This window comes from Phyllobates terribilis, unplaced genomic scaffold, assembly GCF_046119375.1.
Source record: "Phyllobates terribilis strain yellow unplaced genomic scaffold, ASM4611937v1 Scaffold_4__5_contigs__length_816908805, whole genome shotgun sequence".
NCBI lineage: Eukaryota > Metazoa > Chordata > Amphibia > Anura > Dendrobatidae > Phyllobates > Phyllobates terribilis.
In genome coordinates this window covers 58,685,559-58,710,838 of record NW_027362764.1, presented here as the reverse complement: position 1 = coordinate 58,710,838, position 25,280 = coordinate 58,685,559, and the positions used below count along the sequence as shown (strand labels likewise).

At 41.4% G+C, this 25,280-nt stretch overlaps 1 protein-coding gene across 5 annotated transcripts in view; it reads left to right on the top strand.

Moving 5' to 3' along the window:
- CDK14 (cyclin dependent kinase 14) overlaps positions 1-25,280 on the top strand; it is a 628,470-nt gene that overhangs the window by 520,781 nt on the left and 82,409 nt on the right. For all 5 annotated transcript variants that reach the window (XM_073677399.1, XM_073677397.1, XM_073677401.1 and 2 more), the window contains one exon: positions 5,890-6,033. In XM_073677399.1, coding sequence (XP_073533500.1) covers positions 5,890-6,005 — 116 coding nt within the window. In that variant the 3' untranslated portion in view covers positions 6,006-6,033. The remainder of the gene's footprint in view (positions 1-5,889; positions 6,034-25,280) is intronic.

The following is a 25,280-nucleotide window of genomic DNA, read 5'->3' as shown; positions in this document are numbered from 1 at the left end:
GCATATAAAGGTTCTCTCAATTTAAGGTAACTAGCCTCAGGGGAGGGGCATATAAAGGTTCTCTCCATTTAAGGTAACTATCCTCAGGGGAGGGGCATATAAAGGTTCTCTCAATTTAAGGTAACTAGCCTCAGGGGAGGGGCATATAAAGGTTCTCTCCATTTAAGGTAACTAGCCTCAGGGGAGGGGCATATAAAGGTTCTCTCCATTTAAGGTAACCAGCCTCAGGGGAGGGGCATATAAAGATTCTCTCCATTTAAGGTAACCAGCCTCAGGGGAGGGGCATATAAAGGTTCTCTCCATTTAAGGTAACCAGCCTCAGGTGAGAGGAATATAAAGGTTCTCTCCATTTAAGGTAACTAGCCTCAGGGGAGGGGCATATAAAGGTTCTCTCAATTTAAGGTAACTAGCCTCAGGGGAGGGGCATATAAAGGTTCTCTCCATTTAAGGTAACCAGCCTCAGGGGAGCGGCATATAAAGGTTCTCTTCATTTAAGGTAACTAGCCTTAGGGGAGGGGCATATAAAGGTTCTCTCCATTTAAGGTAATCAGCCTCAGGGGCGGGGCATATAAAGGTTTTCTCTATTTAAGGTTATCCCATTAAGTATATTTCATGTAATTTTACAAATGATTTCTACATTGTGTGCCAAATAGTAAAAATGTTTTCGCTTTAAAGGCTACTTTAAGGGGTAAATCCATCAATGCGTGAAGATTGATTACTTCGGCGGTTTCTTGGATCATAGGCTAGAAGTATAATCTTTTTGTACAGGAGATACGGTCAACCCATTTCTTAAACCTCCCGTATTTTGCATTAATAATATTTGTGGGGTCATTTGCCCCTGAAATCACCATGACTTATAAATCAGAGCTTTCATTGGGACCGATTAAAAAAAAAATCTGGTAAAATGAATTCATCTTTTTTTCTTTTTTTTTATTCTCCTCCCCACCCACCCCCCTCAACATTGAATCCGTCCCTCTATGATCATTCTCCATTTATGACATCTCAATCCGATCTGAATGAATGATTAAGCACAGCCAGGATTGTGATAGGCTGTAAATTCTGTATTCTGTAGGAGCACTTTTCACTTAATATTGAGTTATTACCCAGTTGCCACTTAGTTTATCAGCCAGTGGTTAAATCCAAGCTCTATCAGCAAAGTAAATGCCAACACACTATCGCTCCGCAGCAGCCTGCCAGCAGAGAAGACTTGTCGTAGTCATTAACAAGCACAATGTATGCAGAACACCAGAGGGGAATTAAAACCACAAAAAATACCTCAGGGTGGTATTTTTAATATGAGAATTTAATTTGTAATTTCACAGATTAAGAATTTTGGCAGCATTAATCCTTTTATCAGCTCACAGCAGGTAATTTACAGAAGCATAACCATAAGGAGATATTCACTGGCAGAAACACGTCTTTGCATAACGTTAAACATCGGAGCAGTGAAACCTTTTGAAGGGGGGGGGTTAGAATAAAGATGAAAAATCATTATATTTTAAAGGAAGGATTTTTTTTTTTTTTTTTTTCCGTTAAATGCCTCCAGTGAAATTTTTAAGTTAGAGGAATATGGTTTCTGCGTCTGGAAGATAATCATTATGAAACATAAATCCAGTTGCAAGAGAGAGAGAGTCCGGTTTACGTAGACGGAGAGCTCGGCTTTGAATATGTTCTGAAAACAAAGATATGCTCGGCTTGGAGTTTAATGCGTCTGAAAATAAATTGTGCCGCCTGACACAACACAGAAGAGGAAGTCATTTGGTGGGCTGAACTTCTAGTGGTAGGAACGCAGCCAGTCATCCCACCAGGAGCCAGTGACATCAAGGAAAGTCAAGACCGGAGGCACTTGGTGTTAAGAAATAACATTCACGGGAACAAATTTCCACCTTAAAAATGTAACCAGTTGTCTAAAGCCTCCTGGAAAAGCTGAAATGCAGCCATCATTATAACTAAACCTTGCTATCAAACTTTTCTAAGGAACTCTAAATGGAAAATAAAAATACAAAAAAATTGTTTTCCAAAATTTTGGGGGTTTCCCATCTTTGGGGGAATTTTTTTTTCTGGCTAATTATCATTTTTGTAGTTGGCTTTCGCTGCTAAATTTTCCCTCTGTGTTGCACTGGGTTTTTCTGATTCGGAATAAGTAAAATGAGTATCCATCAGTGAGCTCATTCAGAAGGTCCGGTGGGAGAATTTCTAACCCTTTTTCTGCCTTTTTCAGCACCTCTCCGCTGGTGACCATAGACCACATCAAAGTTGAACGCTGCGGCATTTCAAAGAAGAAAAGACTTTAAAGGTGACCAGGGACCAAGGCACATGAGTGACTAGTCAGAAAGGCGGGTTCTTAATAGATTCTCCCGCCCGCTCCCCTTGAGTGACTGGTCTCTCCATGCATACGGTTTTAGGGGGAGACCTGTCAGTCATTGGTAGCGGGCAGGAAGAAGCCACTGGGGACCCGCCTTCCTGACTAGTCACTCGTATGCCTCGGTCCCTGGCAGATTTTAAAAGTATGTTGTTCTCTGAAACGCGTCAGAGTTCCAGCGTCAACCATAACTGGCTGAAATCATACTGACCATGTCTGATAGATGCTGTCTGATCCACAGCTGTCTGGTTCCCTTTAAGTAAAAAAATAAAAATTGTCCTCAGAGGTGGACAACAAATGTTCACATTTCCGTGTGGGATCCGTTTACCCTTTCTGGGATTCAAACTCTAGACCGACCTGTAGCCATGCAGGCAGAAGCTTTAGCCACAGGCTCCACTGCTAAGTATGGGATAAGTTAAGTACCAATTTTCTTTCCTATATTGTATTCATACATTGAGGTGCCTCTCTACATTTCTGTATTTTAGAGATAAGAGTCAGAGATTTTTTTCCTTTAAAATCAGTAATTATGAAAAAATATTGCAATAATCCCATTTTAAAACTCTTAAGAATAAATGTCATAACTCAGTAAATGACACAGACGCATTTGGTATCCCTTGAATCGTAACAACTCGTTCAATACAGAAAACAGATTTTATGCTAAATGATAAAAAAAATGGTACAGTTTTCATGGAGAGTGTTGGCACCCTTGAAATTATTCCAGAAAATAAAGTATTTCTCCCAGATAATGATTGCAATTGCACATGTTTATTACCTTTGTGTATATTGGAGCAACAGAAAAAAAAAAACAAAGAAAAAAAGGAAAATTGGACATCATTTCACACAAAACTCTCAAAATTATTGGCAACCTCATCTTAATATTTGGTTACACCCTTGTGAATAAATAACTGCAATCAATCGCTTCCTATAACCATCACCAAGATTCTTACAACTCTCAGCTGGAATTTTGGACCACTCTTCTTTTACAAACTGCTCCAAGTCTCTCATATATGAAGACACCTTCTCCCAACAGCAATTGTAAGATATCTCCACAGCTGTTCAATGTGATTTAGATCTGGACTCACTGTTGGCCACTTCAGAACTCTCCAGTGCTTTGTTTTCATCTATTTCTAGGTGTTTCCTGAATTATGTTTGGGGTCATTGCCCTGCTACAAGACCCATGACGGTGGATGCAAACCCAGCTTTCTGACACTGGGCACTACATTGCCACCCAAAATCCTTTGGTAATCTTCATATTTCATGATGCCTTGAATACAGTCAATGCACTCAGTACCAGTGGCAGCAAAACAACCCCAAAATGTCTTTGAACCTCCACCATATTTGATTGTAGGTACTGTGTTATTTTCTTTGCAGGCCTTATTCCATTTTCGGTAAACAGTAGAATGATATGCTTTACTAAAAAGCTCTATCTTGGTCTCATCTGTCCACAAGATACCTTCCCAGAAGGATTTTGGCTTACTCACGTACATTTTGGCAAACTGCAGTGTAGCTTTTAATGTCTGTGTCAGCAGTGGGGTCCTACTGGGTCTTTTGCCATAGCGATTTATTTAATTTAAATGTCGATGAACAATTCGTGCTGACAATGATGCACCCTGAGCCTGCAGGACAACTTGAATTTCTTTGGAACTTCATTGGGGCTGCTTATCCACCTTCCGGACTATCCTGCGTTGCAACCTTTCATCAATTTTTCTCTGCCGTCCATGTCCAGGGAGAGTAGCTACAGTTCCATAGATTGTAAACTTCTTGATTATGTTGCCTACCGTGTACAAATGAACATCAAGATTTCTGGAGATAGACTTGTAACCTTGATATTGTTTATATTTTTCAACAATTTTGTCCTCAGACAGTTCTCTTCTTCTCTTTCTGTTCTCCTTGCTTAGTGTGGCACACACAGACACACAATGCAAAGATTGAGTCAACTTCTCTCCTTTTCATCTGGTTTCAGATGTGATTTTCATATTACCCACACCTGTTACTTGACTCAGGTGAGTTTGAACGATCATCACATGCTTGAAAGAAAGTTGCTTACCAATAATTTTGAAAAGGTGCCAACAATTTTGTTGGGCCCATTTTTGGGGTTTGGTGTGAAATTCTGTCAAACTTGCCTTTTTTTCCAGTTTTTTTTGTGTTGCTCCAATAAACACAAAGGAAATAAACATGTGTATAACAAAACGTGTAATTGCAATCATTTTCTGGGAGAAATATTTCATTTTCTGGCACCCTTTTCAAGGGTGCCAACACTTTTGGCCATGACTGTACACTGCTGCTCACCATTATTGGCACCCCTTCATTTTTTTCATAGACTGTACAATATCTTCAGAAATAAATGGAAATGTACCAAAGTTATATCCTCAGGATTTTTTAATTAGTGGTCTAAAGTAATACAACAATAAAACATTGTTTTTCAACTTCCATGTTGCAATTTCAAAGACGAAACAGAATAAACAGCATGTGTAGCTATAAAGGCACCCCTAATTAATACTTGGTTGCCCACCCTTTGGCATTGCTGGCAGCCTCCAGACGTTTCTTGTAGCCATCTATCAGCTGCTTGCTCTTCTCAGCTGGAGTTTTCTCCCATCTTCCTTTGCAGTTTGTTCAGGCTCTTGAATGTTTGCAGGGTTCTTTTTTCCCAATGGCAGATTTCAGCTCACCCCAAAGATTTTCAATGGGATTGAGGTCAGGACTCATTGCTGGCCATTTTAAAATAGTCCATTTTTTCTTTTTCGACCATTCCTTTTGGATGTGTGCTCTGGGTCATTGTCTTGCTGGAGGACCCATGTTCTTCGACTCAAACCAAGTTTTCTTATACTCGGTATGACATTTCCCTCTGAAATTTCTTGATAATTCTCTGATTTCATGATTCCTGAGATACGGTCAAGCGGCCCCAGTACCACACGCAGCAAAGCAACAGCACAGCATTATGGATCCTGTAACCATCAACAAGCTTCTTACAACTCTTCGTGCTCCCAGAGAATCTGCCCCAGAGCTTGTATTAAATTAAAGGTGTTACCATTGTGAGACATGTAATGACTGACAGTCTGCCTGTGACAGGAAATCTCTGCATGTGTCACAGCTGTCAAACAGCCGTGACACTTGCAGGCGCGGCGACATTAAAAGAAATGCAAGCACCCGAGCTTGCTCGCCGAAAGGGTTAATAGAACACACTCGATCATCATTAGTACTAACCTTTCTATCGGTGCCGTAATGTTAAACTTATAGGTTTTTATTCAGCTTTCCCCCAAATTGATAAAGGGAGATTTATTTTATAACTTATAGGGTTTTCTTCAATTATTGCCAATTATTTTCAATCTGCAAGAGAACCTGGAAAAACCTGTTCAATTCACCTGCAGTGCCTCCGCAGGGAGAAGTCGGTACTACATACTCAAAATCAGTGAGTGACCTTTTATAATGTTCGATATTTGGGGAATGCCTGTACCCATCTTGGGTCCATTTTTCATTATCCTATTTTTTGAGCAGCTTTAATGTGTTTTGTTTCTTTTTTCTTGCAGTGTCTTCCATTTTTACTGTACCGAATGTGAAGTTACAGCCAGAAGCTGGAGACAGCATGCGGATGTTTGGAAAAAACAATAGTTTCAGTAAAAGCCTCTCAAACAGCAAACACTGATGATCTCGTGTCATGTGGCGGGATTTAGGTGGGTGCACAGTACAATGGTGTTATGTGGTGGGATTTAGGTGGGTGCACAGTACAATGTTCTGGAAACAGATGAAATATGTATATGGCTCCTTGTCTATGAATTGTAAATGCAGTTTTTTTTGCTTATGGTTATATTACTGCATGTGAGAAGACGGCGCATGGGTGGGAGATGTACTATAATATTCAGGTTGGGCAACAGAGCCACATAACTTGCAGCAGCTGTATAAAAAGTGTTCTTTAATTAAAGGGATATCCAATTGCTTATTCTGCTGTTTTGTATTACTTCCATTGAGTTTTAAAGAAATTTCATCAATGTACTTACAAACTATATAAAAAATCCATATTACTATTTTTATAAAAAAAAAATAGAAAATATTGCAATTTCCTCCCTGACCACTTAGCCTAATACTCATATTTCAGCAGCCACATGGGGTATAGGCAACAATAAACTGTTTCTGAATCAATTACTTCTATAGGAGAGTTTTCTGGGCATACTTTGACCTGCACAAAGGTCATTGTTTAGGGAGGAGGAGGAGGTGAGCTGTGACATCATCTATTGTGAATGGTGGATTTTATGCTATCTACTGTTTATAGAGGTGTTATCAGTCATTGCACAGGAGGAGGAGGAGGTGAGCTGTGACATCACTTATCGTGAATGGTGGATCTGTATATAGAAGTGTTATCAGTTATTGTACAGGAGGAGGAGGTGAGCTGTGATATCACCTATTGTGTATGGTGAATCCTGCGTTATCTCTATATAGAACTGTTACCTTTCATTGTAATCATGTCTGTGATGATAATGAGACTGCTGAAAAGTCTCATGTGCAGAACTGAAAATATGAGCCTAATATTAGTCTTAGTGGGTACTGTGAAAATTCAGATTTTTTTCAAATATAGACAGACATATGGAAAATAAGGAAAAATCATATTTCAATAGTATACCTTGAAACAATAAACATATATTATTACAGAAATCCACTTATTTCTCTTTTTGAACATTATCATTTGTTTTCAAAATTTTCAATTCACGGGTAAAATGGGTTTTCAGTAAACACAGGTTTTCCCATTACTGAGATAGGAGATGACAGTTGGTGCTCATAAAGTTCTATGGGGAGAGAATGTGCAACAAAATGTCTATAGCTCCTCCCTCTCCCATACAATTTTAAAAGCACCAACTGTCATCTCCTATCTCGGTAATAGGAAAATCTGTCTTCACTAAATACAGATTTTACCCATGAAATGAGAGTGAAAGATCAGTCCAGGAGCAGAAGGAAGCAGATTTCTCTGATAAGATATATTACAAAGTTGCTTATTTTCATGTTTACTATTGACTTATGAACTAAAAATGAAACTGACGATTATTCTTCAAAAGCATTTCTAATATAAACCGTGAATGTGCCTCATTTGTACAATGAGGATGAACATCTTTTTTTTTTGTGATTCCTAGCTGATAGACGAGACAAATTTCACCTCCTCAGGGCAAAATAATACTGCTAAAAATTAATTTAAATATTTGCTTTTGGCAATTTCTACCAAAGAGGTGAAATTTAAATACATGAATGTGGCTGAAATATTAAGTATCTTATTTGCATAAAATTGATTTCAATTACTGTCGGGTCAAAAATGAAGCAAATTGTTAATTTCTACAAATGTAGACATTTTCTGTGTTAGAAGGCAAAACCAATACACTGTGTTCTACCTCGTGAACGGCTTCAGGTGGTGGAGCTTAATACAGGGATTTAAGATATGCAAATTAGTTCTCCTCCAGAAGGGAGGAACAATGTTTTTGGCGGTGCAACTGTTTGCCTCCTATAAGTCATATGTTGGTTGCAGCACTAGTTTGATGCCTACAGCTGGGAGAGTATTATGCTTCGTTCCTGTACCGAATGGTGCAGGTGCATAATTTTACATCCAGACAGGACATTGTCTTCACGCACCATTATTCAGCACAAGGGGGAGGTAATGTGTAAGGTTGGACTGCCCACAAAGAATTTGCCACCTAATTTATGCCAAAAATAAAACATTTTCCCAGGAGGTAGGAACTTCACTGATCATAAAATGACGGAATATCCCAGTAATATGCCATGATTTTATAGTGTGAGAATATCCCTTTAAATTTTAATGGCTTTATTCACTTATGCATCCATTATTGCTCCAATGCACTGAACATAAAGAATAAAGTGGCTTTGTAGTATGCAGCCATATAGACATCAAACAGTTGAAAAGTTTGCAGGTTCTGATCCACCTGTGACCATATTGCTCTGGACAAGAGCTGTAGACACAAAACAATAGTAATAAATCGGTTATAAAAGTGTACAAACCCCTTTAAAGAGTATCTGTCACTTGCTCAAAAAATTGAGCTATATACATTGAGCTCCCCTGATTCTTCTGCTTTTTTTCTGTTTTGCACTACGTCGATCCATTGCAGAGATATTCACATTTGTTACTTTTGGAGCGCACTATGTGAAATCTCTGCTTGTAGAGCAACTGAGCGTTTCATCAGAGTCTTCTCCGGGGGCGTGTCCTTTCAATCCTCCCTCCCAGATGCTGCCAATCACAGCTCAGCTGCGTCTGAGACTTATAAACTGCTAGTTTAGCTGCTGAACTGAGATTGGCAGCATTGGAAGGGAGGGGTGAAAGCACACGCCCCCACAGAAGACTCTGAAGAAAAGCCCAGTTGCTCTACAAGCAGAGATTTCACATACTGTGCTCCAAAAACAACAAATGTGAATATCTCTGTAATGGAGCGACGCAGCGCAAAATGGAAAAGTGCGTCAGAGTCAGGGGAACTTTGGGATTTCTATAATATATTTAACTAAATTTTTGGGGCAAGTGACAGCTCCTCTTTAAGTAAATGGAGAGTTTAATTTTATTTTTTTGCTGAGCTTAGTTTGAGCAGCGCTTATTTCTATGATGTTTCCAGTTATAACTGTGATTTACAGACCCTTTTTTTGTGGTGGGTGTTTATTAATGTAGAAGCCCTTGTTTGTTTTTGATGTTTGTTTTGTCTGGATTTTTTTGTTTTTATTTTAGAAAGGTGCTTTCTAACATGTCGTATGCGCACTGTGCTACATTATTAATACCAGGACAGCAGCCAAGTCCCACTAGACAGTCTTTATGCTCTTCCAACATTCGATGAAGTGTCTTAACATAAAAGCGTGTTTGAGTTGAAGTGGCTGATAGCCTGGGATGACATTTGAATTCACAGCGGACAATTCAAAAATGACAATGACTGTAAAGGGAAGCGTTAAATTGATTAATTTTTCTATCCATTGAAAATGGGAAATACAATAATGTGGTCTGTAGATTTTTTTTTTTTATTATTTTGAGCCACATTATTTTTGTTTGTTTTTTAACTAAATCCCATGCATGGACATACAGGTGTATCCTTCATTTCCCTCTGCTAAAGTTCAGTGAGCTGCACAAAATGAAAAGTTTGAAAAAGGGTCCTAATATGGAAAACGTTTATAAAAATATAAGAATAAAATAAATAAATAAATATATCCCCTGCGGCTCCACCACCGCCACTCAGTTAGTCCCTTCTATCAGTCACCTGACTACTGCAGCCAATGATTGGCCACAATCTGTACATGCAAAGTGTGGGATTGATTGCAGCGGTCAAGTGGCTGATGAGCATGATGTCATCCTGGCATGGACCACTAAAGCAGCGGAGTTTCGAGGGGTAGTTGTTATTTCTTTTTGTTATAACATAACGATCATACGTTGAGTAATTCCAGACTGCCGAGGAGGCAGGAGACTTCTCCGACATGCATTGGAAAAGTTGGGAAATCTCTTGGAAAGTATTGGCATGAAGTGTGTGTCTCAGGGGTGTGGGGGAAATGAGGCACAGTTATGAGTACATTTTTTGACTATCATCCCATATAAACATAGTGTGAATTTTTCACTCTGCGTATTTTCGAAAAAATGCAAGTAACCTATTTTACATAATGGCTGCAGAAAATCTACAACATCAAAAACTCACCAAAAACTCAGCGTGGTAATGTAGCCTAAAAGTAATTATGCATCTGGATCATGCATGGTGAATTAAGGGTCGCTCACACTGACGAGTAGCCAGCGTATAACTCGGGTGCTGATGTTTTATCGGATAGCTCTCGCTCCACTGTTTTGCTATAGAGCACTTCCGACTAGCTGAGTCGGATGTATATCGGATGGCGCACACCCATACAAGTCTATTGGTGAGTGCAAAACATCTGACTGCACTCGGATGTCATCCGCGGGCAGTCCGATATAAGCCGATTCCCACAATGAAGAAGATGGAGAAATTAAGTTCTCCATCTTCTCCACACCTGTGATCCGATTCTCGCATGCGAGAGAATAAGATCACAGTAAAACGACACTCGCAGCAGACTTTGACCCGAGGGTCATTTGCATATAATCGAATGCTAGACTCTAGTGTTGGGCACCCTTAGGCCACGGCCCCATTATCAGTATTTGGTCAGTATTCAGTCAGTATTTTTTCTCAGGATTGGGAGCCAAAACCAGGAGTGGGTGATAACTGCAGAATTGGTGACTTGTTTCTATTATACCTTTTCTCTGATTGTTCCTCACCTGGTTTTGGCTCCCGTTCCTGAGAAACAATACTGACTGGATACTGACCAAGTACTGATAGTGGGGCCGTGGCCTTAGGCTGAGTTTTTCTAGAGGAAGAAGACGCTTCAGGAAACACCAACATTTTTTTTTTCTGAAGCATCATTAACTTTTTTTGGTTGCTTTCTGAGCATTTTTATTGAACGTTTTTGACCTTCGGTGTTTTTTTTTAGCTATTTTCCAGAAAACTGAAGTGGTTAAAAAAGTCGCACAGCGAGTCACTTTAACAGATAAATGTATACGTTCATTCTTTTGACCATTTTCACCTCTTTTTCACTTGGGTTTCGGAGCTGACCAGCAAGAAAAAGTCATTTTGTGTACGTACCATCCGTTAAAAACAAACAGTTTGTAGGCACAGTTGACACTTCCGTTAGTTTCTCTCCATCGGTTTTTCTTGTTTCCCATGACCAGATTACATGATGCTTTATTCTGTACAGTGAAAAACAATGGGAAAAAAGGGAAACCCATTGGCGTCCACCAAGGTGGAGTTGATCAAAAGGATTTGCAGGGCCCTGGTCCAGTGGCCATGTCAGTAATGGCTGCCAGAATCCGAGTCCTGTGAACCTCCTCCTACTTGCCGTCATCTCTGATGCCTCTTCTCATTAATAGGCACATCACGAAATAATCATTGTGCAGTGACGCTCGTATGGCGTTGAACGGGGCCTACTAACGAGTAGAGCGACAGAGATACTGTCGGGAAGAAAAAAGTTCAAATCTCTGGTCTAGTGGCCATGGACTACAGACGCGGCCACTACGGTCAGTGTGCGCATTCTTCCAACATAATTCATCATTGGGGGCAGGATTTCATAGAATCCTAAAATATTATATTATAGTTGGAAGCAACCTCCGGGGTCCTCGTGCCCAGCCCCCTGCTCAATGCAGGATTTACTAAATCATCTCAGACAGATGTCTGTCCAGCCTCTGTTTGAAGACGTCCATTGAAGGAGAACTCACCACCTCTCGTGGCCGCCTGTTCCTCTCATTGATCACGCTTACTGTCTAATAATAATATAATAATAATAATCTTTATTTATATAGCGCCAACATAATCCGCAGCGCTTTTCAATTCAGAGGTTCATATACAACAGTCATAAGTAACAGTTAATACAATAATTAAAGCAAAAATAATGACGACCCTGCTCGTAAGAGCTTACAATCCACAATGAGGTGGGGGTGACACAAAGTACATCTTGAGGGAATGGGGGATAGATAAAGGCTGCATGAGCTCATCACCAGCCAGTATTTGTAGTGCTTTTGGGTGCGGTGGAGTTTGATGGAGAATTATGTTAAGAGTGCTAGTGAATGGACTACATATAAAGGGAACATGATAGGCCGCCCCAAACAGATGTGTTTTTAGGAAGCGCCTAAAAGTGTGTAAGTTGGCGTTCGTCCTAATTTCTTGGGGTAGAGCATTCCAAAGAATAGGTGCAGCTCAGGAGAAGTCTTGGAGCCGGGAGTGGGAGGTACGGATTAGTGCAAATGTTAGTCGAGAGTCGCTTGCGAAGCGTAGACAGCAGGTAGGCCGATAAACAGAGATGAGGGAGGAGATGTAGGGGGTGCCGCACTGTGGAGAAATTTGTGGATGAGAATAAGCTACTTAAATTGGATCCTATAATGTATGGGCAGCCAGTGCAATGACTGGCACAGAGTGGAAGCGTCCGAGTAACGATTAACCAGATAGATGACCCTGGCTGCAGCATTAAGGATGGACTGGAAAGGGGAAAGTCGAGTGAGGGTGGGCCAATTAATAGAGAGTTACAGTAGTCAAGGTGGGAGTGGATGAGGGCAACATTGAGGCTCAGTGCCCATGATGCAGAAATACTGCGGAGCGTTTCTGCATCTCCCTGGCAGAAAAAAAACACATGCAGATTATACATGCGGATGAGAAGCGTTTTTAACATGCGATTTCGCATGCGTTTTGTCAAGCGCTTTTCCAAGCGATTTTAGTATCATTTGGAAAAGTGCTTGACAACTTGGTCACACTATATAAATCCAGGCAACCGGCGTGGATTTATGTTGTGTGACCAAGTTACGATGCTGCAAATGCAGCATCAATAGTAAAAAAGAATAAAAATGGTGAAAAATATAAAAAAAACATTATACTCACCTTCTGATGGCCTCTGGTCTCCTTCTCCGGTGCGTCCGGTGTCTTCGGCGGATCGCGGTGGTGTAAAAGGACCTTCCATGACGTCATTTAGTCATGTGGCAGGTCACGTGATCGCCGACGTCAGCGGTCGCATGACCTGTCACATGACTAAATGACGTCATGGAAGGTCCTTTTACACCAGCGCGAGCCGCCAAAGAGCCAGAAGCACCGCCGGGAGCAGACAGGGGGCCATCAGAAGGTGAGTATATGTTTATTTTTTATTTTAATTCTTTTTAACTACAGGTACTATGGTACCCGGGTCTGGAGGAGAGTCTCCTCTTCTACAGACCCGGGCACCATCCGCACATTGAATCGCATAATATCCGCATGTGCACATGTAGTCATGCGGATATTATGTGGTCCAATGCAAGTCAATGGCGGCTAAAACGCTGTGATTCCGCAAAATTAATGGTAGTGCTGCGGATTTTTCCGCAATGATAATCCGCAGTGGAAATTTCCGCAGCATGTGCACAGCACATGCGGATTATCATTGGGGAACATGGCAGACAACTTAACAAGCATTTTTAATGCGTTTTCGAGGCGGAAATGGTGGTTTTTGTTGTTACCAAGATGAGAAAGGGGCAGATTCTAGAGATGTTCTTCAGGTGCAAGCGACAAGAGCGGGCAAGAGATTGTATATGGAAGGTGAAGGAAAGATTGGTGTCAAACACAACGCCCAGACATCGCGCCTTCTGGCTCGGCATTATTGTGGTGCCACACATGGGGAGAGAGAGATGTCAGATTTAGGGAGGTGAGTAGTCGGTGGAAGCAGAAGAGGTTCAGTTTTGGAAAGGTTGAGTTTCAGATAGAGAGCGGACATGATGTTGGAAACTGCGGACAGACAGTCACTGGTGTTCTGTAGTACAGTGGGGGTAAGGTCAGGGGATAAAGTGTATAGTTGTGTGTCATCAGCATAAAAATGGTATTGAAAGCCACATATCTAATCTGTAACTTCTCCCTTTCAGTTTCATCCCATTACTCCTCGTGTTTCCATGTGCAAATGAGAATAAAGCTGATCCCTCTACAGTGTGACAGCCCTTCAGATATTTGTAGACAGCTATTAAGTCTCCTCTTAGCCTTCTTCCCAGATCCTTTAACCGTTCCTTGTAGGACATAGTTTGCATTCGCTCACCATCCTGGTCGCTCTTCTCTGAACTTGCTCTAGTTTTTCAATGTCTTTTTTAAAATGTGGTGCCAAAAACTGCACACAGTATTCCAGATGAGGTCTGACCAAGGATGAGTAGAGGGGAATAATTACTTCACATGGTCTAGACTCTATGCTTCCCTTAATACATCCCAGAACTGTGTTTGCCTTTTTTGCTGCTGCATCACCCTGTTGACTCATGTGCAGTCTGTGATCTATTAGTATACCCAAGTCTTTTTTACACTTACTATTGCTTGGTTCTATTCCTCCCATTCTGGAGGTTTCCAGATGTTTTGGACTGTTTTCATCAATTTTTGACTTTTCAAAAAGTCTCAATTTTTGCGCAAATGTTCTCCAGTCCTTCCCTTTGGAGTAGTTTTATTTACGTATGAAACTTTTGCGCAAATTGTGCACAAGAAAAGTTAAAGACATGAATAAATATAATTTTTGAATTTGCGCACAATTCTTGAACCTCATTCGCCATACTGAAGAAACGTCATCAAATATGTGATTTAAAGAAAAATGTGAATGTAGAATCAATTAAAAACCGTAGAAGTGATATTTTTTATAGGCCAGTACGGTGCACAAAGAACGTGTGATTTTTATATTCCCTTATGTTGCTGCATTTATTATTTTTTTTTATACTAAAAATTCTCTACCAGTACCTTGATATTCTTCCGTATTCTGTTGTCATGGTGTTAAAAAAAAAAAAAAAATGTTCTCCTTGAAGGAAATCTAAAATGTTCTCCTGTATAACCTATTTACAGCTCAGATTCTTCTTCTTTCCTATTACGAATAAGACTTTTTTTTTTTTTTCGTACCCAGGCCGGATGACAAGACAGATGTTTTTCTGGGGCGACGTTTTATTTTGCACCATTTTGTAATACACAGTTTATCTTTGTAAAAGATCTGCTACTGAACAGAGGCATAAATTGTTAAAATTAATTACCAAACCGGCTGCATCTCCTTTGGGAATTTACCGAAAGGATCAGGGACTGTATTATAAATGTAACTGTGACTGTGTTTTAAAGGGGATGGGGGGGGGGGGCTTGAATAAAAAGAAAACAAAACAAAAAAAAAACTTTTTAAATATTTTTTTCTGTTTATAAAACAAATAAAAAAAATGAAAATATTTTTTTCTGTTTATAAACAAATAAAAAAAAATGTAAATATTTTTCTGTTTATAAAACAAATAAAATGATACAACGAACATAAAAAAATAAAAAAAATAATAACAAAATATAAAAAAAATAAAAAGGGAAAAAATAAATGAACATTTCAAAGGTGTTAGTTGCAGAATAATCTGTGTTTGGGAAGAAATCCGTAATTACCGAGCCAGGCATTCAGTCCTGTCCTAATTTTCCCACCAGCCTTTCAATGCATCAGCTGCCTCAGAGACTAAAGTATTCTCATTAGATAGAGGCAGAAGCAGCTAAGCTCGGTATCCTACTTCATATTCCCTCTCTCACTGGCTTTTCCTTTTCTATTCTGCCTTGGGAGTGACTGTGAAGATCATTTGCCGGAATGATTGACAGGTTAGAAGATTCGATCAGATGAGTTGTTCTTAGCGCGGGTCAAAAAGGCTAGTTAGCAGGAGCTGTCGAAAAATGCCAGCAGCATTCGAAATGGGAAATGTCATGACTTCCAGGCAGGGGGTGCCACCTGGAACAGAAAGCCCCCAGCTCATTAGCAACTTGCAGGATGCAAACTTAACTATGGGGAGCAGGAGAGGAAAAGATAATACCCAATAGGGAAAATTATTGTGAAGTGGAATTGATTTCATGTATAATTTGTTTATCACTGGAGGGAACAAACGTTGTCCTCCCGACGCGCGGAGGAGCCTGGACTGTGAATGAAGCGATTTAGCATAATCTCCAGGTTGGGCTACCATTCAGCAAAAAAAAAAAAAAAAAAATCCAGACCCCTCTTGTCTTAACCGCAGCAATGATCGGCGCACATTGTATTAATTACTGTTGACGTTAATGCAAATATATCATCTAGGAAGCTGAAAGGCGGCCGTGCCTGAGCTAAATAAAAGGACAATTGATCATGAGATGGGTTAGGGGACTGCTGTGAATTTAGCATTACTGGCTGTTTGCTGCTTCCAGATATGTAATTATGAACATAGCAGTATTGTAAGTATATATCTGTCATGAATGTTATTGCTCCATTTCTCATTTATTCAGCCATTGTTCTATTTAGTATGTTTGCATAGGTATCATCCAACAGTCCGAAATTTAGTAAGCCCTCTTGAAGGCAGCCTTTTTTCAGATCCATATCATGATAGTCCCAGATGTATCATCATAGTCGTTAAGTAGTTTCTACAAAACTTTGTTAGAATGGTCCCTTGACAATAAGCAGATCACAAAGTGTCCCTTTGCTGGGACCACCAACTCTTATCTGCTGGAAAATCTGGCAATAAGTGTTTAATAACTATGTACATCATTGACATGGGAAAGTGATTTTTACATATAATAGTAGTTGCCTTTTAGTTTCTCATTATCAGACTTCTTTAAATGCAGGTTTTTCTCTTGTGAGAGTGTCTCTCCCAGTAATACAGGCTGGATGTGAAGTCTGTGTGTGTGTCCAAGGTGTTGCTGTCTTCACAGTTCAAATGTTAACACAGCTTCTATCCTGCACTTATTTCTATTTCATTTGCTTTCTTTTCTACAGCCTGTTTTCTCTGCCCTCCCTAAGACTATAGATGCTTTCCTCTATCTTCACACTGTGGCGATCTTTGTATAACCCCCTCAATGTTGCTATTTCTAACATTTAGAGAAGGGAGGAGAGAACAGAAAGAGCCATCAGAACTAAGCAGGAGCTCTAATCACCCAGCTAGTTAAAAGACTTTACTGACACTTTATAACACTAAAATGATGGATAATTTTTAATTAAGACAATTGAGAAATTTGCATTATTGTGCATGTAGGAAGCACAATTAGCACAGCTTCTATCCTGCACTTATTTCTACTTCATTTGTTTTCTTTCTTTTTTATAGCCGGTTGTCTCTGCCCTCACTGAGACTATAGATACTTTCCCCTGTCTTCACACTGGGGAGATCTTTGTATAACCCCCTCAATGTTGCTATTTCTAACATTTAGAGATAGGAAGAGAGAGCAGAAAGAGCCATCAGAACTAAGCAGGAGCTCTGATCACTCAGCTAGTTAAAGGACTTTACTGACACTTTACAACAGCAAAATGATGGATCGTATTTAAATAAGACAATTGAGAAATTTGCATTATTGTGCATGTAGGAAGAACAATTAGCACAGCTTCTATCCTGAACTTATTTCTACTTCATTTGTTTTCTTTTTTATAGCCTGTTGTCTCTGACTTCCCTGAGACTATAGATACTTTCCCCTGTCTTCTTTGTAGATATTTGTATAAACCCCTCATTGTGGCTATTTCCAACATGTAGACAAGGGAGGGGAGAGAAGAAAGCCATCAGAACCAAGCAGGAGCTCTGATCACTCAGCTAGTTAAAGGACTTTACTGACACTTTACAGTAGAAAAATTCTAGATAATTTTTAATGAAGACCATTGAGAAAGTTGAATTACTGTGCATTATTATCATGAATATACTCATGACTCTGGGTAGACTGGAGCCATGGATTACAGCAGCGAGCAAGAGGAGAGTTCTACTATTTTGACAACTAAGTTTGGTCCATGCATGCTGTGTCAGTCTGTTGCTTACTTGATTAGCGCTGTCCTGACTGGCGGGGTCTAGTAAACTGACCCGCTAACTTTATTTAGAGGCCATTTGTACATTTTACATTTTGTAAGGAAATATTGTGGCAAATCTGGCTAATAAAATTTGACCCAACTTTACAAACCTCTATGTAAGATTATAGAAAACTTCATAAACTAAATGTTTTGTATCACAGATTAGTCTATTAACTACTATTGTCATGGACTTTGCACTATTTTCACCCAAAATATAGTATTTTAAAGAAGTTTACTACTTTATATGAACCCCCCAATGTATCCCCCCGGGTCCCAGAAGTGTTTTTGGAAATACCTTGCGGTACCTTTTCTGCCTCTGAGCGGCGCTATCGCTGGCCGCTCAGAGGCATCACGTGACCCGTCACTGATGTCACGTCAAGTGAGGCGTGACATCAGTGACGCGCTCCCCGCGGTGGACGCTGGGTTGTGGATGGGGTTACCCAGCGCGTCACTGATGTAATAATCAACTAATGATGTCATCTGATGATGTCATATGATGATGTTATATGATGATGTCATAAACAACTGATGATGTCTCCTGATGATGTCATAATCAACTGATGATGTCATCTGATGTCATAATCAACTGATGATGTCATAATCAACTGATGATGTCATCCGATGATGTCATAATCAACTGATGATGTCATCCGATGATGTCATAATCAAATGATGATGTCATCTGATGATGTCATAATCAACTGAGCATGTCAGTTACCCAGCGCGTCACACCCAGCATCCACCGCGCGTTTTCCCAGTGAATGAGGAGAGGCAGAGCGCGCAGTGGATTCCGGGTGTGACTTGCTGGGTAACCTCGCCCACATCCCAGCAGCCACTGGTGGAACCCGGAAGAGGGACCCTCGGCTGCAGCCGGGGGTCACGTGATGCCCGTGAGAGGCCAGTGATAGCGCCGCCCACAGGCAGAAAAGGCACCACAAGGTATTTAGAGAAACGCTTATGGGCCCTGGGGGATCATGTAAAGTAGTGGACAACCCCTTTAATCTTTTGTTTTCCTTCTCGATATCTTCCCAAGCATCACTGCAAATTTATGTTATTGTGGGTGCGTTGTTGGGTAGTGTGATGTGATCCTTTTTTCTACTTTTTGCTACAATTTTTGTAAATACTTTTATGCCCCAAAAAATGACAAAAGTATTCTGGGAGTGATACCTTTATTGGCTAATCAGAAAAAATATATATTCAAGCTTTCAGAGCACAGAGGCTCCTTCTTCAGGCAGAATTACAAATGAATTAATCGTGCCTGAAGAAGGAGCCCCTGTGCTCTGAAAGCTTGAATATATATATTTTTTCTGGTGACCCTCCATAAATAAAGTCCCCAGAAAGTTCCCTTGAAGAAAGTTACAAAAAATATTTCATCCGGAACAAGAAAGAAATTGTTCTTGATTGCTTACAAGTCAATCCTCAAATGCAGTCTTCTAAGCCTTGCTGTATACTTGTCTATTGGCACTGAGTGGGGAAAGGTGAAGAAGAACCATGAACTGCAAGTGCATCTATACGCCCACTCAGTGCACTTGCAGTCTAATTGGCATATGGATAAAAATATGAATTTTGTTGCAATGGTGCAAAGAAATGCTCCTAAATAGGCACATTGCCGTGTCTGTTCTGCGACGCGGAACTTTTTGAACTTTTTCAAGATGACTTTGAAGGGGATCTGCTCCAAAATCCTCCTTAAAAAAAAATCACTTCAAGTACTTTCCCTTTTCAGTTCAATGGAAAAATCCTTTTTGCTGTTCATGCAACTTTTTTTGATCTTTTTTTCCCTGAGAAAATTTTGAAAAACTCGCTGCAGTAAAAAAAAAGAAATATATAACTTAGAATTTTTGATATGGATTTTAAAGCAAATCCTCTTCAAACTAAATATCAAAGGATATGTTGGCACAGAGTTTTTTTACATGGATTTTTCTGGCTAAAAAATTCACGTAAAAAAAAAAGCTTCTATAAACACTTTTTTTTTTTTTTTTTGCATAGTTTTTGGTGCATTTTTGAATTTTTTTTTATTTAGCTATGGGGCATTATTGTCTCCTTCAATTGATACAGGAGTCAAATTTGGTATTTTTTTTGCCTCAAGAATTGATATTTTGCCTTTTCCGTGTGGAAAAACAGCTCTATCAGTTTATTGCATAGGAAGCTCATTCAAAGAATATTTGATGCATTTTTCATGTGTAAACAGAATCTGCTCCAAAATTGAAATAATAAAGACGCAGTATGAATACCCCTGGGGTACAGAGTTTGTGCTGCTATAAAAATCTGCCTTGGAAAAACCGGTAGACTTTTTGTTGTTTTCTTTATGCTGCTTTGACGTCATTCTTTTTTTTCTCTTTTTCTATTCCATTCAGTGGACAAATTTGAAACTTTTTCTAGACAGCAAAAAATGTAGAAGAGAAACTGCATCATCTGGACTACAAGCATGTTTCCTAGTAAAATCAATAGTACACTTATTTGAAGAGTAGTAGAGGCTTACTTTAATGCGCATTTTGGAGCAAAATCTGCTCCAAAATATTTGTCAAAGAAATCCTGAACATACCCCTCATTCACTCAGTTGCCAATTTTGAAGCGTTTTTTTCAAGCAGAAAAAAAGGAAAAGAGTCAGATCCTCTCCACCATTATGATAGATCTGCTGCACAACTGTGATAGATCTGCTGCACAACTGTGATGGATCTGCTGCACAACTGTGATGGATCTGCTGCACAACTGTGATGGATCTGCTGCACAACTGTGATGGATCTGCTACACAACTGTGATGGATCTGCCTCACAACTGTGGTGGATCTGCTGCACAACTGTCGTGGATCTGCTGCACAACTGTGATGGATCTGCTGCACAACTGTGATAGATCTGCTGCACAACTGTGATGGATCTGCCGCACAACTGTCGTGGATCTGCTGCACAACTGTGATGGATCTGCTGCACAACTGTGATGGATCTGCTGCACAACTGTGATGGATCTGCTGCACAACTGTGATGGATCCGCTGCACAACTGTGATGGATCTGCTGCACAACTGTGATGGATCTGCTGCACAACTGTGATGGATCTGCTGCACAACTGTGATGGATCTGCTACACAACTGTGATGGATCTGCTGCACAACTGTGGTGGATCTGCTGCACAACTGTCGTGGATCTGCTGCACAACTGTGATGAATCTGCTACACAACTGTGATAGATCTGCTGCACAACTGTGATGGATCTGCTGCACAACTGTCGTGGATCTGCTGCACAACTGTGATGGATCTGCTGCACAACTGTGATGGATCTGCTGCACAACTGTGATGGATCCGCTGCACAACTGTGATGGATCTGCTGCACAACTGTGATGGATCCGCTGCACAACTGTGATGGATCCGCTGTACAACTGTGATGGATCTGCTCCACAACTGTGATGTGCAAAGTTGTGCAGCAGAAGCATCCAGTTGTGCAGCGGATCCATCATGATTGTGCAGCAGATCCATTAGGTTTGTACAGCAGATTCTTCACAGTTGTGCAGCAGATCCATCAGGTTGTACACCCGATCCATCACGGTTGTGCAGCAGATCCATCACGGTTGTGCAGCAGATCCATGACAGTTGTGCAGCAGATCTATCACAGTTGTGCAGCAGGTCCATAATCTACTGCGTTACTGTTACAGATTTGGCACACGTTTCTACCGCTTACCCATGATCAGATTATAGGAGTCATCCACTGTAGCTCTGTCCACTTGTGCACATGGACACCATAGCGGGGACCTTCCACCCTCTTCCTTCTTGGTGCCCCCCACTTTAAGCCTTAGCAGAAAATGCTACTGCAGTGAATCACTCCACCTTGTAACTTCAGGCCCCTGTGCCTCCATGACAATCTATTCCAGGATCCTCTCAACCATAAAATGTAATGCCTTCGCATTGTACAGGATATATGCAGAGAAGTATTTGTACAGTAAGATAGCGCACCGCTGCCTTCTCATGTGGCAGAGGGGCGTTCGGCCCCCCTGAGGCATCGAGACCCATCAGCTGCAACCTCTGCACCCCATCTAGCGACATCAGATAATTTCAGCGGCACAAATCTGCTCCAGTCCTATCCTTTTAATGAATATATCATCTTGTGTGCATGGAAGATCTCCGCGTCTCGGAAAGACAGACAGCAGCGCCTAAATTACAAGGAGTAAGGAGCAGGAAGACCCAACATCCTTCATTATTTTTTGCTTCTGCGCTGTACTAATGTTTAATTGAAAGGCAGTATGAGTTGTGTTTTGACATTCTTATCTTTTAGTACCAGGCTAGAACCTGTCAGGGTGAGCTCCTGAATCAAGCAGCCGCGTTCTTGGCTCTCGTAGAATCGTGCATCTGGTTGGGAAAAGCTGCTCTTCTTAGCCAAGAAACCGGCAGCCTCCCTACTGAGCGGAGATGAAGGCCGGGTCACATCTTTGGCAAGAAGTCACAGCATAACTATTTATAATTGGTCGTAAGTTTTGTATTGCCGCTGATCTTGTTGCAGAACAGCAACGATGGAGAATTTCCGTACGGATATAACAAGCAGCCTGGAATAAAGAAGGAATTCTGGGCCTTTTTTTTTACCTCTACTTTAAGGGGTTAAATACACCTTAGACATTTATGGCATATCTTGTAAATGTCTGATCGGTGTGGGTGCCTGACATGGGACCCACATCTCCAAAAAAAGGGTCTACTGAATGGAGAGGTGGCTCCCAATGCAAATACCTCTCTTTCTATTACGGGGATTCATGCTCTCAGGTAGGCATTAGGTAGCGTTCACACAGGCAGTGCGGTTTGGTCCAAACATGTGCAGTTTTATTGTTTTAATAAAACTCCCAAGGAATTCAAAACCCCCAAAAAAAGCACAAGGGTATCACAGCAAATAAACAGTTCACTCTGCAGGCACTGTTACATGTGTTTCTCACTAAATTAGAATATCATCAAAAAGTTAATTTATTTCAGTTCTTCAATACAAAAAGTGAAACTCCTATATTATATAGAGTCATTACACACAGAGGGATCTATTTCAAGTGTTTATTTCTGTTAATGTTGATGATTATGGCTTACAGCCAATGAAAACACAAAAGTCATTATCTCAGTAAATTAGAATACTTTATAACAACAGCTTGAAAAATGTTTTTAAAACCTGAAATGTCCTACTGAAATGTATGTTCAGTAAATGCCCTCAATACTTGATCGTGGCTCCTTGTGCATCAATTACTGCATCAATGCGGCAATGTGGCATGGAGGCGATCAGCCTGTGGCATGGAGGGATCAGCCTGTGGCTGCTGAGGTGTTATGGAAGCCCAGGTGGCTTTGATAGAAGCCTTCAGCTCGTGTGCATTGTTGGGTCTGGTGTCTCTCATCTTCCTCTTGACAATACCCCATAGATTCTCTATAATAGATTCTCTATGGGGTTAAGGTCAGGCGAGTTTGCTGCCAATCAAGCACAGTGATACTGTTGTTGTGTAAACCAGGTATTGGTACTTTTGGCCGTGTGGACAGGGGCCAAGTCCTGCTGGAGAATGACATTTCCATCTCCAAAAAGCTTGTCGGCAGAGGGAAGCATGAAGGGCTGTAAAATGTCCTGGTAGACGGCTGCGCTGACTTTGGTCTTGATAAAACACAGTGGACCTACACATGGGCATACCCAGGATCAAAACTAGGGGGGGCAAGCCATGGTCACAGATACCGAAGAGAAATATATATATAGTACAATGCAAAGATTTCACTTCTTACTTTACATGAGTGATATCTATTGTAAATTCCACAATAGCTCCGAAACCGATGAATCGCTCCATACAGTATACTGGCCCCCATAAAATGCTCCATACAGGATACTGGTCCCCATATAACGCTCCATACAGGATACTGGCCCCCATATAACGCTCCATACAGAATACTGGCCCCCATATAACGCTCCATACAGAATACTGGCCCCCATATAATGCTTCATACAGAATACTGGCCCCTATAAAATGCTCCATACAGAATACTGGCCCCCATATAACGCTCCATACAGAATACTGGCCCCCATATAATGCTTCATACAGAATACTGGCCCCTATAAAATGCTCCATACAGAATACTGGCCCCCATATAACGCTCCATACAGAATACTGGCCCCCATATAATGCTTCATACAGAATACTGGCCCCTATGAAATGCTATATACAGAATACTGGCCCCCATATAACGCTCCATACGGAATACTGGCCCCCATAAAATGCTCCATACAGGATACTGGTCCCCATATAACGCTCCATACAGGATACTGGCCCCCATATAACGCTCCATACAGAATACTGGCCCCCATATAACGCTCCATGCAGGATACTGGCCCCCATATAATGCTTCATGCAGGATACTGGCCCCCATATAACGCTCCATGCAGGATACTGGCCCCCATATAACGCTCCATGCAGGATACTGGCCCCCATATAACGCTCCATGCAGGATACTGGCCCCTATATAACGCTCCATGCAGGCTGTTCCCCCCACATAATGCCCCACGCAGGCTGTTCCCCCCACATAATGCCGAATGTAGGATGTCACCCCACCTTATAATGCCCCATGCAGGATGTCACACCCCCCCTCCCTTATAATGCCCCATGCAGGATGTCACCCCCCCGCCCCCTTTATAGTGCCCCATGCAGGATGTCACACACACACCCCCCTTATAATGCCCCATGTAGGATGTCACACACCCCCACCTCACCCCCCTCCCTTATACTGCCACAGGCCTCCATATAATAAAAAAAAAATCAAATACTCACCTCATGTCTCACCTGTTGCCGCTGCTCCTGACTCCAGCATCGCTGGCCTCATCCCTCATCCCCACAGAGGATGCAGGAACTGCTGTGCCGGGTGCCGGGGCCGTGAGCAAGCGGGGGAGAGCGGGCACTGACACCGCTCTCCTCCGCTCACGGGTCCCATAGCGCGCCGGGTGCTCATGCCGGCCCTGATGTGCGGCGTGCGGCCCTGCTTCTAGGGGGGGGCAGCTGCCCCCCCCCCCCCCCGCCCCACGGCGGGTACGCCCATGGACCTACACCAGCAGATGACATGGCTCCCCAAACCATCACTGATTGTGGAAACTTCACACTAGACCTCCAGCAGCTTGGATTGTGGCCTCTCCACTCTTCCTCCAGACTCTGGAACCTTGATTACTTTCATCTGAAAACAACACCTTGGACCACTGAGCAACAGTCCAGGTGTTTTTCTCCTTGGCCCAGGTAAGACGCTTCTGGCGTTGTCTATTGGTCATGAGTGGCTTGACACAAGGAATGCGACACTTGTAGCCCATGTCCTGGATACGTCTGTGTGGTGGCTCTTGAAGCAATGACTCCAGCAGCAGTCCACTCCTTGTGAATCTCCCCCAAATTTTTGAATGACCTTTTCTTAACAATCCTTTCCAGGCTGCGGTTATCCCGGTTGCTTCTGCACCTTTTTCTACCACACTTTTTCCTTCCACTCAACTTTCCATTAATATGCTTGGATACAGCACTCTGTGAACAGCCAGCTTCTTTAGCAATGACCTTTTGTGTCTTACCCTCCTTGTGGAGTGTGTCAATGACTGCCTTCTGGACATCTGTCAAGTCAGCAGTCTTCCATATGATTATTGAGCCTGCTGAAACAGACTAAGGG